Source organism: Lynx rufus, unplaced genomic scaffold, assembly GCF_022079265.1.
Source record: "Lynx rufus isolate CCGP_SWC_20201006 ecotype Redwood Valley unplaced genomic scaffold, mLynRuf1.p SCAF_9, whole genome shotgun sequence".
Lineage (NCBI taxonomy): Eukaryota > Metazoa > Chordata > Mammalia > Carnivora > Felidae > Lynx > Lynx rufus.
Window position 1 is genome coordinate 28,639,648 of NW_025814897.1, and position 13,213 is coordinate 28,652,860.

A 13,213-nucleotide genomic window follows, 5' to 3' on the forward strand; every position below is an offset into this window, starting at 1 on the left:
TCATGCTCTGTCTCTCTCTGTCCCAAAAATAAATAAACGTTGAAAAAAAATTAAAAAATATATATATAAGCAAAACTCTTCCGCTCTCCATAGATGCCATTTTTTTTTTTTTGCTTTTGCTCCCCACCCCCCCCCCCCCCGCCCCGATAGTAAAGTCATTTGTTGCAGGCGTAAGTTGACAATTGATTTTTTTTGGTGCTATATATCAAAGGGTCCCTACTGGCCAAAAGTAGCAGGTGGGTTTCCCTGAGAATTTAATCTCAGGAAAAGTCACCAGAGGAGATGAAGAAAAAAATGGCCCTAATGATGGATTAATTGAGATCTTCAGTGTAAAGTTGCTCAACTTTTAACGGTTGACCAGTTTCTGGTTAACTATTAAAAGAAAAAAGAAAAAAGACACATTTGCTCAGTCTGTCTTTGTTACCCTGGAGTATGGGTCCTACATCTGCAAACCCTATCTCCATCCCTACCAGTCTAAAGTAGGGTAAGGCAGTATGGTGGGTAAAATGCTTGTTTTATCTCTGACACATATGTTACCTACATGCAAGTAGTGGTTACAACCTGCAAGGTGTAAGGACTTTTCTGGCACTGGGACACTTATAGTTATAATGTATCAATCATTCTGGTTTTGGCTAGGTGGATTTGGGAAAGAACATCTTTTTCTGTTATTTAACAGCCATTGGAAAACAAAAAAAAAAAACAAAAAACAAAAAAACAAAACAAACAAACAAGCAAACAAACAAACAAAAAACAGATTCCTGGTTGTATCTGATAGAAAGTTGAGGGAGAAGAAACAAAGTCACTGTTGGTTGCCTCTTGTCTAAGCCCAGGAAAAATCTGGGTCAGTGTAGAGGGCTTAGATCTGGAAGTCCCTGAGGAGAAAACATGTTAGCATTACTTAGCACAGCTGTGTGGGTTGGGCTGCTCTGGGCTTCTCCCTAGCTCAGGGGCCAGGCCCAGGAAGGGGAATGCACTGCATTCTTTCATAGCTGGACTTAAGGGAGAAATTTAAATGTAGGTATACAGGGACCCACAGCAGCTAGAGAGAAGTGACAAGAACTGAAGCAAAACCAGTTTTTCCCTGGGTTTCAAGAATTCGAAAAACACACCTCTTAAGATGATTTGAAATCAGCTCTGCAAGATTGTGAAACCCAGGAAACTTGGGAGTCCGCAGTATAAATAAAGCAAGTGGCTCACACTCATTCATCTGAATGAGCACTTTTGCAGGGCTAGCATCTTTTAATGTCGACAAAACAAGAATAAAGAATGTAAGTTAGTGTCAAACTTGACCAAAATTTTGATGCGATTTTGCCACTTTTACACACTAAGAGACTTCTGTGATTTTGCATTTATTTTATATATGGGAGATCTGTTTAGAAAGGTGGTGTTGAGTTTCCGGTGTTGGAAAGTAGCTTCTGGGGGTGGGGGGTGGGGTGCTGGTGGTGTGGGCATTGACTATTGAATAAAAATGAGATTATTCTAAAGCATCCTCCAACACTCTAAATTTACTCTAAATGCTAATGGAATTAATCTGATAATTTTAAAGGTGCATGCATGCATGCTGCAGGGTTTTCCTTTCCTAGTTAGTTTGTGACCCTTTTTAAGATGTCTTGGGTTTATTAAGATTGTGAGGTAACTTTGCCTTTCTTCTTAATTTGGAAGTGACAGCTCCTCAAGGGGGTAAATGGTTAAACTCCTCGCCTCGGCTGGTGCACTGCCGCGGCGCGGCGCGGCGCGGCAGGGGTTAAGGTGGGCGCCCGCGCCCCGAGCCCCGCGCCCGCCCGCCAGGATGAGCGCGCAGTAAGCCCGCTCGCTCGGCGCCGGCCCCGGAGAAAGTGGCGGTCAGTGATGGAGCTGCTGCCATGACAACCCCGGCGGTCGGGGCCCGCGCGCGTCGGGGCTGCTCCCGGGAGGAAGGCGGCGCGGAGGCCGGGGGCGGCCGCTGAGCGTGGCGTCCGCGCGGCTCCGGTGCCGGCTGCGCCTCGTCTTCCCTAGCCAGACAGCCAGCGAGCTAGGGGCCGCCGCGGTGCGCTCCGCCGGGCCGCTCCTGCCTCGGCCGCCGCCGCGGCGACTGCCTCCCCCGAGACTGGCCGAATCGCAGCGGCTGCAGAGCGCATTTCGGCTCGGAGGAAGTTGACCGAGGCGGCTGCCGCAGGATCACCGGGTCCGGATCGCACGAAGCCCGGCGGAGCCGCCTCCAGCGTGCCCCACTTTCCATCTCGGCTATTGTTACGGATTGTTTTTCTCCTGGCGATCCTTCCTTTGAAACTTACAAAGAAAGTGTTGGATTTCCCCTTGTTCGAACTGAGGAATTGCAGACCACCTCTGGGGAGCCGGATCTGACCCACCCCCTGTCCCCTTCTGGTACCAAAGTGCTTACTCCACTCCAAAGTGCCATGTCAGAACTGCTACCGGGAAGAAGGGGCTCTTGAGACGTGCCCACACCTTTGCACCTGCCTTGCGCTTCCCCTTTCTTGGCCGTCTTCCCCGGCCGAAGCAGCACCGAGGAAGCACCCCGTGGATGTCCTCCGTGGAAATTGGTTATCCGAGGCCGGATTCGGGGGAGGAATATTAGACTTGGAGGAGTCTGCGCGCTTTTCTCCTCTCGCGCCTCTCGGTCGCTGCTAGTTCACTGCTCGGTCCCTGAGCTCGCTCCCTCACCCCACCCACTTCCTGTGCTCGCCCGGGGGGTGTGTGCCTTGCAGCTGCCGGAGTTCTGGGAAGTTGTGGCTGTCGAGAATGGGGGTCTGTGGGTACCTGTTCCTGCCCTGGAAGTGCCTCGTGGTCGTGTCTCTCAGGCTGCTGTTCCTTGTACCCACAGGAGTGCCCGTGCGCAGCGGAGATGCCACCTTCCCCAAAGCTATGGACAACGTGACGGTCCGGCAGGGGGAGAGCGCCACCCTCAGGTAGGGAGCTGTCTTTCTTCTATGAATTAACAATGATTTGTATGGGTTGTGGGGGGAGAGGGGCAGGGGTGCAGGTGTGAGCTCTGGCGCAGCTGGCACGGAGGTCGCTGGTTCCTTGGGCTGCACGATTCATGGATGGGGAGCTGAGTGCTCTGCCCCGGGAACGTGGTGGTGTTAGGGAAACGCTCAGAGGTTGGGGAGATGAGCTGTTTCTCCAAAATTGGCCTCCTTGGCTCAGGACTTGGTAAGCGTGAGGGGCGGCTAAGACAGGGAGTCACTGAAATTGAGGACAGTGGCATGGACACTGTGTGTGCCCGAACCTGGTGGCTATGGTGACTGGGGACCTGGCTGGGGCTCAGCATGAACAGTCATCTCTGAAGTTAATGAGTCCCAAAGGACGAGTCTGGCTCCGTTTGAATGCCTTCACTCTGCCTGTGCCATGGGGTGTTGCCAGTGGGCTCCTGTATTCTGGCAGACCTGATGTTTTGTCCTGGGCTTGACTGTGTCTGGGCTTTCCTGGGGTGCCTTCATGCCATGAGCTGGTGGGCAGAAGGACATGCTTTTTCCTGTCGAAATATGGCTTTCTGAGATTGAAGTCCTGGAGATGAGTCTGATTTGTCCATGGAAAACATCATTTACTCTGGTTAGCTGTTCCCTCTTTCCCCCCCCCCCCCCACTAAAATGGTGTGTGCAAAACTCATCTACTGAAAAGATAGGATATTTCAATGTTGAGTTGGGTCCTGATGGGTTTCTGGGGTTAAGGCTTACAGAAACTGAGGAGGAGAAGAATCTTGGCTATGTTTTGTGTAAGATGGGATGAGTCTATGTCCCTGATGACCCTGCCTACTGACTTGTTAACTCAATTTCCAGTGTCTAAGAAATGTATCACTCATGAGAGGGTAACAAAGAATTAGTGATGATAATGGGAAATCTTACTCTTTAGAGAGAGTCAGCATGAGGCAGAAGTTAAGAAGGTTCATATGAAGAATCATTTCTCTGCCTCTCTTTGATTTAATATTCTCTCTTACTTAAAGTTTTCCAAACTGGGCTACTGAGCTGACTCTAAGGCAACATGGCAATATTCCCATGCTTTGCATTCAAAGATTCTTAGAAAGATAATCGTGGTACTGGTGTCCATTGTTTTACCCCTGGTGACTGTTCTTTTAAAATTGCGTTGTTTGTGGATGGTACGCTTAAGGGAATATCCACAGGATAGAAAATGTCGAGAAGGGGGCTCTGGCAATACAGAGCTGACTTGTCAGGACATTGCCAAATGAAGTGTGTGATTTAAGGACATATGTAAGGCCTACAAACATCCCGTGCTCCATTGTCTTTGAGGAGCTAACCCCCAAAGCCCCAGTGAACTCCTAGTTACCCATTGGCTCAGAAAACCCACCTCTTCCACTAAGCCCTTCAGCAACTACTTTGGACAAAGGTTAAATATCTAACTGCCTCCCACCCCAGAATTACTGTATCTGCTTTGTCAAGGGATGTCATGGAGCTCTAAAAATGTTGTGATTTCAGGCTGCCTAAAAGAGAAGTGCAAAAAAGAAGCCTTAACACAATACGATGATGAATTTAGTGTTCTCTGGATGTTCCCTTTGTCCCTAACTCTTAGCTGCAAGGAGTGGTCCCAAAGAGATGAAATAGAGACAGTCTCACATGGAGAACATTTTAGAAACAGATGGGATGGTATTTTCAAGGAGAAGGTGGAAGGTAGTCAGCTCTGTGGAGATTTGGAGATAAAGAAATAGCAAAGGGGCCTTATAGATAATTGTCCCATATTGTAATGGGAATCATTTGAAGGGGGGTTGGATGAGCCAGGATCTGGTCTTCAGAAAGCATCTTCCTAGTCTCATGAGAATTAAGACTCTCTAGAGAGTGGCTGAATTTGGCAGATGTTGAGCCAGGGCATGGGCTTTAGTTAGGAACAGCTTCTACTTAAAATTGCATTATCATGGACTAGCTGCTTCCCTTTCTTTATCTTTCCCTCCATGCCTTTCTTGCTCACTTTGGGCTTCCCTGTCCCTGTCTCTTTCAAGTGCTAATGTTTCTTTGCATTTTCACATCTGCTCTGGTCTTATTTGGGTATAGAAGGAGGAAATGGAATATGATGGGGCTTCTTCTCTAGACCCAACACTGCTGTGACATAAAAAGACTCTCTTAGAACATCTCCTGCCATTCTGTGCCAGCCCCTGGGACGAAATGTCTAAGTGACATAAGGAGGAAGACACTTCCAGTGGATGGAGCCTTATAGGGCAGGGATTAGAGGAGCTAGGATGTGACTGACACTGACCCACTGGCTAGGGCCTGATTTAGGATGTGAATCGGGCTGCAGGTGTATCAGATGACCTGCACAAAGGATGCTCATGTTCTGCAGGATAACCTTCATTCTTCCCAGGCTCTTATGCACTAGAACAAGCAAAGTCCGCCATGCTGAGGTGTTCTTTTGTGGAGTTGGAGCCTTTGAACCCTCAAACACAGTCTTTGTAATTTGGTGTGCAAAGAAGCAAATAGGAATTTCAGAATGTATTTTGTTTGCATAAAATTTGCTAAATTTGCAAACCTGATTCTAGATTGTTGTAGTGCAGTGTCTCAGGGCTCTGGAATTTTGTTTTTTTTATTTTTATTTTTTGGAGTTTTTCTTTCTTTTTTGTGTATTTATGTGGATCTTTTCATTTTATTTCCCTCTTTACCTTCTTCCTTCCTTCCTTCCTGCCTTCCTTCCTTCCTTCCCTCCTTCCCCTCAATCTCCTTCTCTCTCTCTCTCTCTCTCTCTCTCTCTCTCTCTCTCTCTCTCTCTCTTTCTCTCTTCTTTTCTTTTTCAGCATGCAACTAAGCTACACAGAATACAACTAGGGAGGCCTGGAGCACCTCCGCTCTGCCCTGGAGAGCAACCGTGTCCACATTGCTGTGGGTGACGCTTGTAGTTTACTTCTCAACCAGCAGAGGACTTTTTGCTCTGATTTCATTTTATTCTTTGTTCTCGCCAGTTTTATTTTTTGAAGATGTCTTCCAGTCCCCAAAGAATGAATGCTTCAGCAGCAGATTCTAATGTGAGGAAACTTTTAAAAATGTTTTATTTCATCCAATTAGTGTTAACGATCCTTGTGGAGGTATTGGGAAACCTTTCACCCGAGCCTGCCATTGACAGCCTGAAAAAAATCGCAAACAATTTGCTATCACCCACCCTTTCTGCCCTCCTGCTGATAATCTGTATGCATATCTTTTTTTAAAGGTGAGGTTATGTAGAACAGGATATACCATAATAATAGCATTAACAAAGGTTTAGGGAGCATTTGCTATGTGTCAGGGAGGAGTCTGTTTTTCATAGCATCTTCTCTGTCATACAGCTTCATAACATTAACATTTAACCCTAATAGAGACCCTGTGATGTAGGTGCTATTATTATTCCCATTTTTCAGATGAGGAAATTGAGGCATGGAGAGTTTACCTTGTTTGATTAAGTTGTACAGGTAGGAAGTGTTGAAGCCAGGTTATGAGGCAGTAGTAATAATAATGTTAATAAGATGAATAGTAGTGTCAATGATTGGTCAGTTACTGTATGTGTTAAATAGTTTGTATACATAGTAACATTTAATGTTTGAACAACTCCCTGAAATAGACTTAATTATCCCAACTTCCTTGCTATGGAAGCTAAGGCCCACAGAGGGAAATTTAGGTAATATCACACAAGTAGTTAAGTGGCAGAGCTGGAAGCTGACTCAGGACTCTACTCCCTCATTTTGGACACCACACTTTCCCCGCTGCATTCTGTGTTCTAATTCCTTGCTAGTACTTAGTGTCTCTTCTAGTCATTTTGGCTTAGACCCTTTCCTGCAATGTTGTTGAACCTTCTATGTTCTTTCTCCTCATGAAATAGGGAACAGCTAGCTGTTGGAATGCAGAGATCGTACCTTGTAGTGTCATGAGCACTGTGTACTCCCAAATGTTTATGGAACAGATAAAATGAATAGAAACTAAACAAAAACATCCCCCAGCCTATATTCAACTTATTTCTTTACTGCATTTTTCCATCATTTTACTTTAAAATACAGCTGTGGTCAACCAACAAAGGTTTATTGAGTGGTTCTTACATGAAGGGTTCTGAACTGGGTTTTGGGGTATAAAAAGGCATGAGGCTTGGATGTCGTACTCCAGGGCCTTAAGTCCAACTCAAAAGGCTGGGCTGTGGACAAAGAGGTAACTTACAGGTGAGGCAGAGTGTGCCCATCAGGAAGTGGGTAATGTGTGTGCATGTGGTCAGAAAAGAGCATCCTGTTTCCATGTGGGGTGGGATTCTCTGTGGAAATGCTGAGGAAAAAGTGAGGAGCAGGAGAGAGCTGAGGTACTCAACTATGTGGATGTCATTAATTGGAGACCTTTTGGGGCACCTGGGTGGCTCAGTTGGTTGGGCATCTGACTTCGGCTCAGGTCATGATCTCACAGCTTGTGAGTTTGAGCCCCTCATTGGGCTCTGTGCTAACAGCTCAGAGCCTAGAGCCTGCTTCAGATTCTGGATTCTGTGTCTCCCTCTCTCTGCCCCTCCCCTGCTCACACTCTGTCTCTCAAAAATGAATAAACATTAAAAAAAATGATTGGAGACCTTTCACTAAGTATCCACCTATCGTTTGGAAGTTCTGATGAATGTGTTTTGTGTTGTCATAGATTCCCCCAATAAGGTGACAAGTAGTATAGTGAATTATTTCACTGGGATCATCTGCAAAGTGAGTATCAAAAGCTAAGTTGTACCTGTTGTTACATGTCTAGAGTGTAGGCTTTGCCACTGCACAACGTTGAGGTTTTGTTTTTTGTTTGTTTGTTTGTTTTTTTAGATGAGTTAAGAAGAAAAGATCTGAGAAATGTATGAGATTGAAGTTGGATTTTGCCATAGCAACTCCATGGAATAGCACAGAAGAATTTGTTTTTGATACTTGAGGAAACCCATGGAGTCCCCTTCTAAACATAGGAAGCTGTAGCCCTTTATTCATATCATGTGAAAAATTTAGCATTTCACTTGATAGCAGATGGATTCTCTCTTTATCCCTTCAGCTACTCCATTGTCTCTTGAGGGCAAAATGATGACTTTCTCATGTTTGTATCCCAGCATCCAGCACATGACTTAGCCTATCATTTTTGCTAATAAAGTCTGAATGTCTGTTCTGCTTGTCTTTCTGCTGTAGACATCCTGGCCTTTTCTCTACCTCATAAAGGTAGAAGATGAATTCTTGCTACAGAGGCCTTCTATTTGTGCTCATAACTGTTGGGGATACCTTACTCTAGATCTTTCCATGGACAGCTATTTATCATTTTGGTCTCAGCTCAGATGGAAACCCCTCACTAAAACCTTTCCTGACACCCAAGGTCAAAATAATCCCTACCACCTACACCAGTCTTACACTGGCATTTCATCTTGGATTTTTTTTCTTCAGATAAGTCATCCATATCTGAAGTTTTCTTATTCATATATTTGGTTATGTGTTTATGATTTGTCTTCCCCAAATGGACTTTAACTAGAGAATAGGTACCTTCTCTTATTCAGCACTGTGTACGCAAGATCAGGAAAATAGAAGGCTCTCAGTAAATATTTGTTGTGTGAACAAATGAAGGAAATCTGAGATCATTGCCTTCTTCTCCTTGCCCTTCTCTGTCCTTTTCCCTTGGTTGTCTTGTGTTGTTCTTGCCCTCGACATGTTACTGGCTCACTGTCATTTCTGACTAGTCTGCACAGATGTGTGAGGTTGCCCTTGAGGAAGTTACAATTACAGATAAGTAATTGGGCTGGTGTCTTTCTGTCAGGGACACAGATGGGCCACATCATCTGTTGGTTATTTCATAGCTGCACCCATGACACTTGTCTTCTTTCTGCCAGGTCACTTCCCTATCCAGTCCTTCAGCCTTTGAAGAGGAGCTCCTCTCTGATGAGGTGTTTAAGCCCAGGTAGACCTCAAGGAGATTAGCATTTTCAAGATGAGGACGGGCACCAAAATGTACCTTTCTGCCCATCCTTCTTTCTCTCTCTTTGGAGTTTGCTAGCAATGGTTGTCTCGTGGTGTAACTATTGATCCATTCTTAATGAGTTAACTGGTTCAGAATAACAGTGCCACTCAGGAACCATGTGCTGTTCTGATTGTGTTGCCTCCTCCCAAGATCGACCACTGTGTGCTCACCTCCGGGGCTTGCCAGGGATCCAGCCGGTGGACTGTGGCTCAGAAGAGCATGGACAGATGGAGTTGTGGAGGGAGGCTCCTGGAAGCATACTCAGCCTTTTGAGGAGCCAAAGACTAAAATGGGAAAACGAAAAACCCAACAGAGCATGGGGCAGAAGGAGAAAGGTTTATGCCAGTTGTCATAGGAGCATGGCAAGGGGCACTGAGGGACAGCCTGGTTCTCCAGCATTCCTCACCTACAATCATAGGTGCTTTGCAGAAGTGTTGCTTTTGTCTTTTGAGTTTGAAAGGATTGCAGAGATCTGTTTCAACCACCTGGTTTTACAGATAATGAGATAGTGATCATAAGTCTTGTACAAAGATGCCTTCCGGAAGGGTGAGGTGGAGCTGACATCAGCCCATGATTCCTCACTTAGCTGTGAGCCCTAGTATAGGGCTACCTGTGCCTGAAAGAAGGCCGCCGTTTCCTACTAAGTGCAAAAGTGTCACACTGACAGCATCATGACAGTCAGCAAGCATTTGTCACCATGCTTGGTTCTCACTGCTGATTGTGTCTGGCACTGAAGTTTGTATTCTTAGCCTTCTCCACCTCTGATTTCATATAGGACAACTGTTTACTGTATCAGGCTCCATGCTAAGCACTCTACTAATTTAGTCCTCATAGCCTTATTTAATCCTCATAGCTGCTCTAGGAGATGGATGCAATTATTATTCTGATTTTACAGATCAAGAAACCAAAGCACAGAGAAAAGTGAGACATTTTCCAAGATCACACAGTCAGATGGTGGCTGAGCCTGGGGCTTGGAACAAGTTTTATCTGACTCTAAGCTGGTTCTCTTTTTGTACCACAGGGCTCTTCTCAATCTATCCCTTCTTTGCTTCATTGCCATGGTGTACTCCTTCTAGAAACCAGGTGAATTTGGCTTTTCCTCCTTGTCCTGAAGTGTAAGAATCTCCTTTCTTGAAGTATTTTAGGAATGGAGTATGGGAATGTTTAAGCTTTGATGGTGTGGAGACACAGAGAATGCCCAGCTGGCCTCTACAAGTCCCTTCTCATTAGACAACCCTAGAATCTCCATAGTTTTTTCAGAGTAAGTCTATTCCAGGTTCTTCCACCAACCTTTTGCTTCAGATCAGCAGTCTCGGACTCTCATAGAGAGTTAGCAAATCATCAGACATTGCCATGTATTACTCTGGCATGGGATATTGAATAAATCAAGGTAGAAACAAAATTCTATGAGCATCCCACAAGCCAGTGTGTATGGCTGTTCTGGCAGTGGGAAGCAGAGTGGGTGAAACCTTGACCTACAAACTTTTTTCTTAGTTTTTCTAGAAGTAGGACCATTGGCATCTCTCAACATGGGAGAATCCTGAAAACAATTATAATTAATGTTAATAGTGTATTTATTCTCTTAGGTTCAGAGTTTCCACCTACAGGTAAAAATAACATTATCCTTGTATTATTTGACGTTACTTTTCTTCCTTGGGATAAGGTTGATGGGTTCCCACTATGTGTAATAGATTACTGATAATAAATAAACAATACAATTAACTTCATATAGATGGTCAATTAGTACTACATTTAGGAACTTAAGAATTACTTGGGTTTAGGACACAATTTCCAAATTGCATGTGAGCAATGATGAGGAGGAGAAAATAAGAATGTTTTATGGGAGCACAACTGATAGCGGCAAAGGTCTCCAACAAACAAGACCATACTAACTCATATTCTAGTGGAAGTGGTATGCTAGAAAGAAAACGGATTAGGAGATAGGATTCTGCTCACCCTGACTCAAGCACTGTGTCTGTGAGCTGTCAGGCAAAAGCTTTTAATCTGTCAGTATAAAGAGGACAGTTATTGCCTACCTCAAAGGGTTATTTTTGGTTAAAAAGGAAATACACACAAAGTTTAGTGTATAATTATTACTCTCTCTCCATATGTATATACATATTCACACACACACACACACACACACACACACACACACACATATATATATAAAATATTGACACATTTGGCAATTTTCATTATAAACTATGGCAGTTTAAACACCCATAGCTACCCTTTGATTGATACACCATGTAATGCTTCTGGAATGTCTAGAATGATAGGAATGCCTCTCCACCCACCCGTAATTATACTTTGGTGTTTTCTCTACACATTTGTTTAGATCCTAGGACTCTTCTTCATTTCAAATAATTTCTTACACTGTTTTACTTCTGACAGGGAGTGAGAAGAAAGGTATTTCTTTATTTTTCATAACAAGATTGTTGCATAGCAAGTTGTGACAGTTCATGGCTCTGAAGATGAATTTCCTACCAGAAAAAGCCATACAGAAAGCTCTGTAGAGGCAGGTTCTCTGAAACAAATAGTGGGGTCAGGAGTTCATGTGCAGATTTAGGATTGGTAGACTTTTTTCCTTGGGAGACTGATTTTTCTGTGATAATTCCACTGGAGTCAACAGACAAATAGAGATAGGGATGCCCTAGCTTGGGCCAGGGTGGGGAGGGGGTTAAGCCCTTCTAGCTTTAATGTTCTCTGATTGTAATTTTTCCATTCATTCACATCTCCTGTGCAGTCAGAGGCCAGCTCAGGACTTGCACAGTAATAGGGAAAATTGAGAAGGAAGTCTTTCTGCATTTGGTAATTTTTCTTCTGTCCAACTCTGGGGCAAGACCCTTGCACCTGGCATTAGAAATTGACTGCAGAGATCACCAATGGAACCACAAAAACAGTCCTTTTCACTTCAAACGTATGCCATGGAGCTAAAATTAATTGAAGTTATAGATAGAAGTCTCACCCTTTCTGCATCTGGCTTTCTCAAATCTCATTGATCACGTGGCTTGGTTTTTTGGGCTTATTTGGGCATATTTGGCCAACTTGCCCTCTTCTCAGTCTGAGATGCTTTGGCTCAGAAAGCTTTTGGGATTTAGATTTGTCTTATAAAATGAACATATGAATTAATCTTACAATCTTGCTGATGGATTTTTTTAAATAATAGAATTTTTAATGAAAAAAGCATCAACCATTAGACTGATGGAAAGTGACAAAACTGAAATCAACAGTCAGATAAAGCTTTGTTGGCCACATGTTGGCAAAGGAAGATGTGTTTGTGTAAAAATAATTTCTTGGTCTTCTCTGGCTTTCAAACAGGCTCTAATGGAGAGGATGAGTAGAAAAGTGCACTCACACTCAGAATAAGCATCTTTGGACAAATTTACTTGTCAGGAAAGCTCAATCCATAATAATTCTAAACAATCAGAAGCAATGAGGAAGAAAATAAGATAGAGAATACATGCAAATTCTCTTTAATTTGGTACAGTTATTATACATAAAAACTGGAAAGGGTAATACTGTGGTGTGGGTTGAATTGTGCTCCCTACCAAAAGAATAAAGAAAAAAAAAAGAAAACAAAAGATATGTTGAAGTCCTGACATCCAGTACCTCATAAAGTGACCTTACCTGGAAATAAGGCCATTGTAGATGTAATCGATGAACTTAAGATGGGATCATGCTGGAATAGGTGAGACCCTAATCTAAGACAGCTGGTGTCTTCATACGAAGATGAACATAGGGAAACACAGAGGACACACTGGGAGAATGCCAGGTGATGATGAAGGCAAAGGTTGGAATCATACAGCTGCAAGTCAAGAAATGCCAGAGATCACCAAAGAACCACCAGAAGGAAAAGGCAAGGAAGGATTCTATCCTACAGGTTTCATAGGGAGCATGTCCCTGCCATCACCTTAATTTCATACTTCAGGTCCCTTGAACTGTGAGACAATAAATTTCTTTTGTTTTAAGACATCCAGTTTGTAATGCTTTGTTATAACAGCCCCAGGAAATGAATACACTAGGAGAAAGAAATTACAAAGGAAGAGTTCTCTTAAATAATCACCACCATATAAAGGACCACTGAAAAGCTAGGTTAGACCACCCCATCACCCACTGTGACACAAGCCACTGCAGTCCATAGAGGAGCAGTCAGAGCCCTGAATGTTCTTGGCATGGCAGTTACTATCCTAGTCATGACCCCCCAGGCTTTCCATTACAAATATCTAGGAAGCTGATCTGGAGTATAACTATATTCAGAGCTCATTACCCTCTTTTTTCCTAAGAGACCATCAGGACAAGAC

At 44.0% G+C, this 13,213-nt stretch overlaps 1 protein-coding gene across 4 annotated transcripts in view; it reads left to right on the forward strand.

The window, feature by feature from the left end:
• The first annotated feature begins 2,739 nt into the window (after nucleotides 1–2,739).
• Nucleotides 2,740–13,213, forward strand: part of NTM (neurotrimin) — a 396,476-nt gene continuing 386,002 nt past the window's right edge. For all 4 annotated transcript variants that reach the window (XM_047071627.1, XM_047071628.1, XM_047071629.1 and 1 more), the window contains exon 1: nucleotides 2,740–2,906. In XM_047071627.1, coding sequence (XP_046927583.1) covers nucleotides 2,740–2,906 — 167 coding nt within the window. The remainder of the gene's footprint in view (nucleotides 2,907–13,213) is intronic.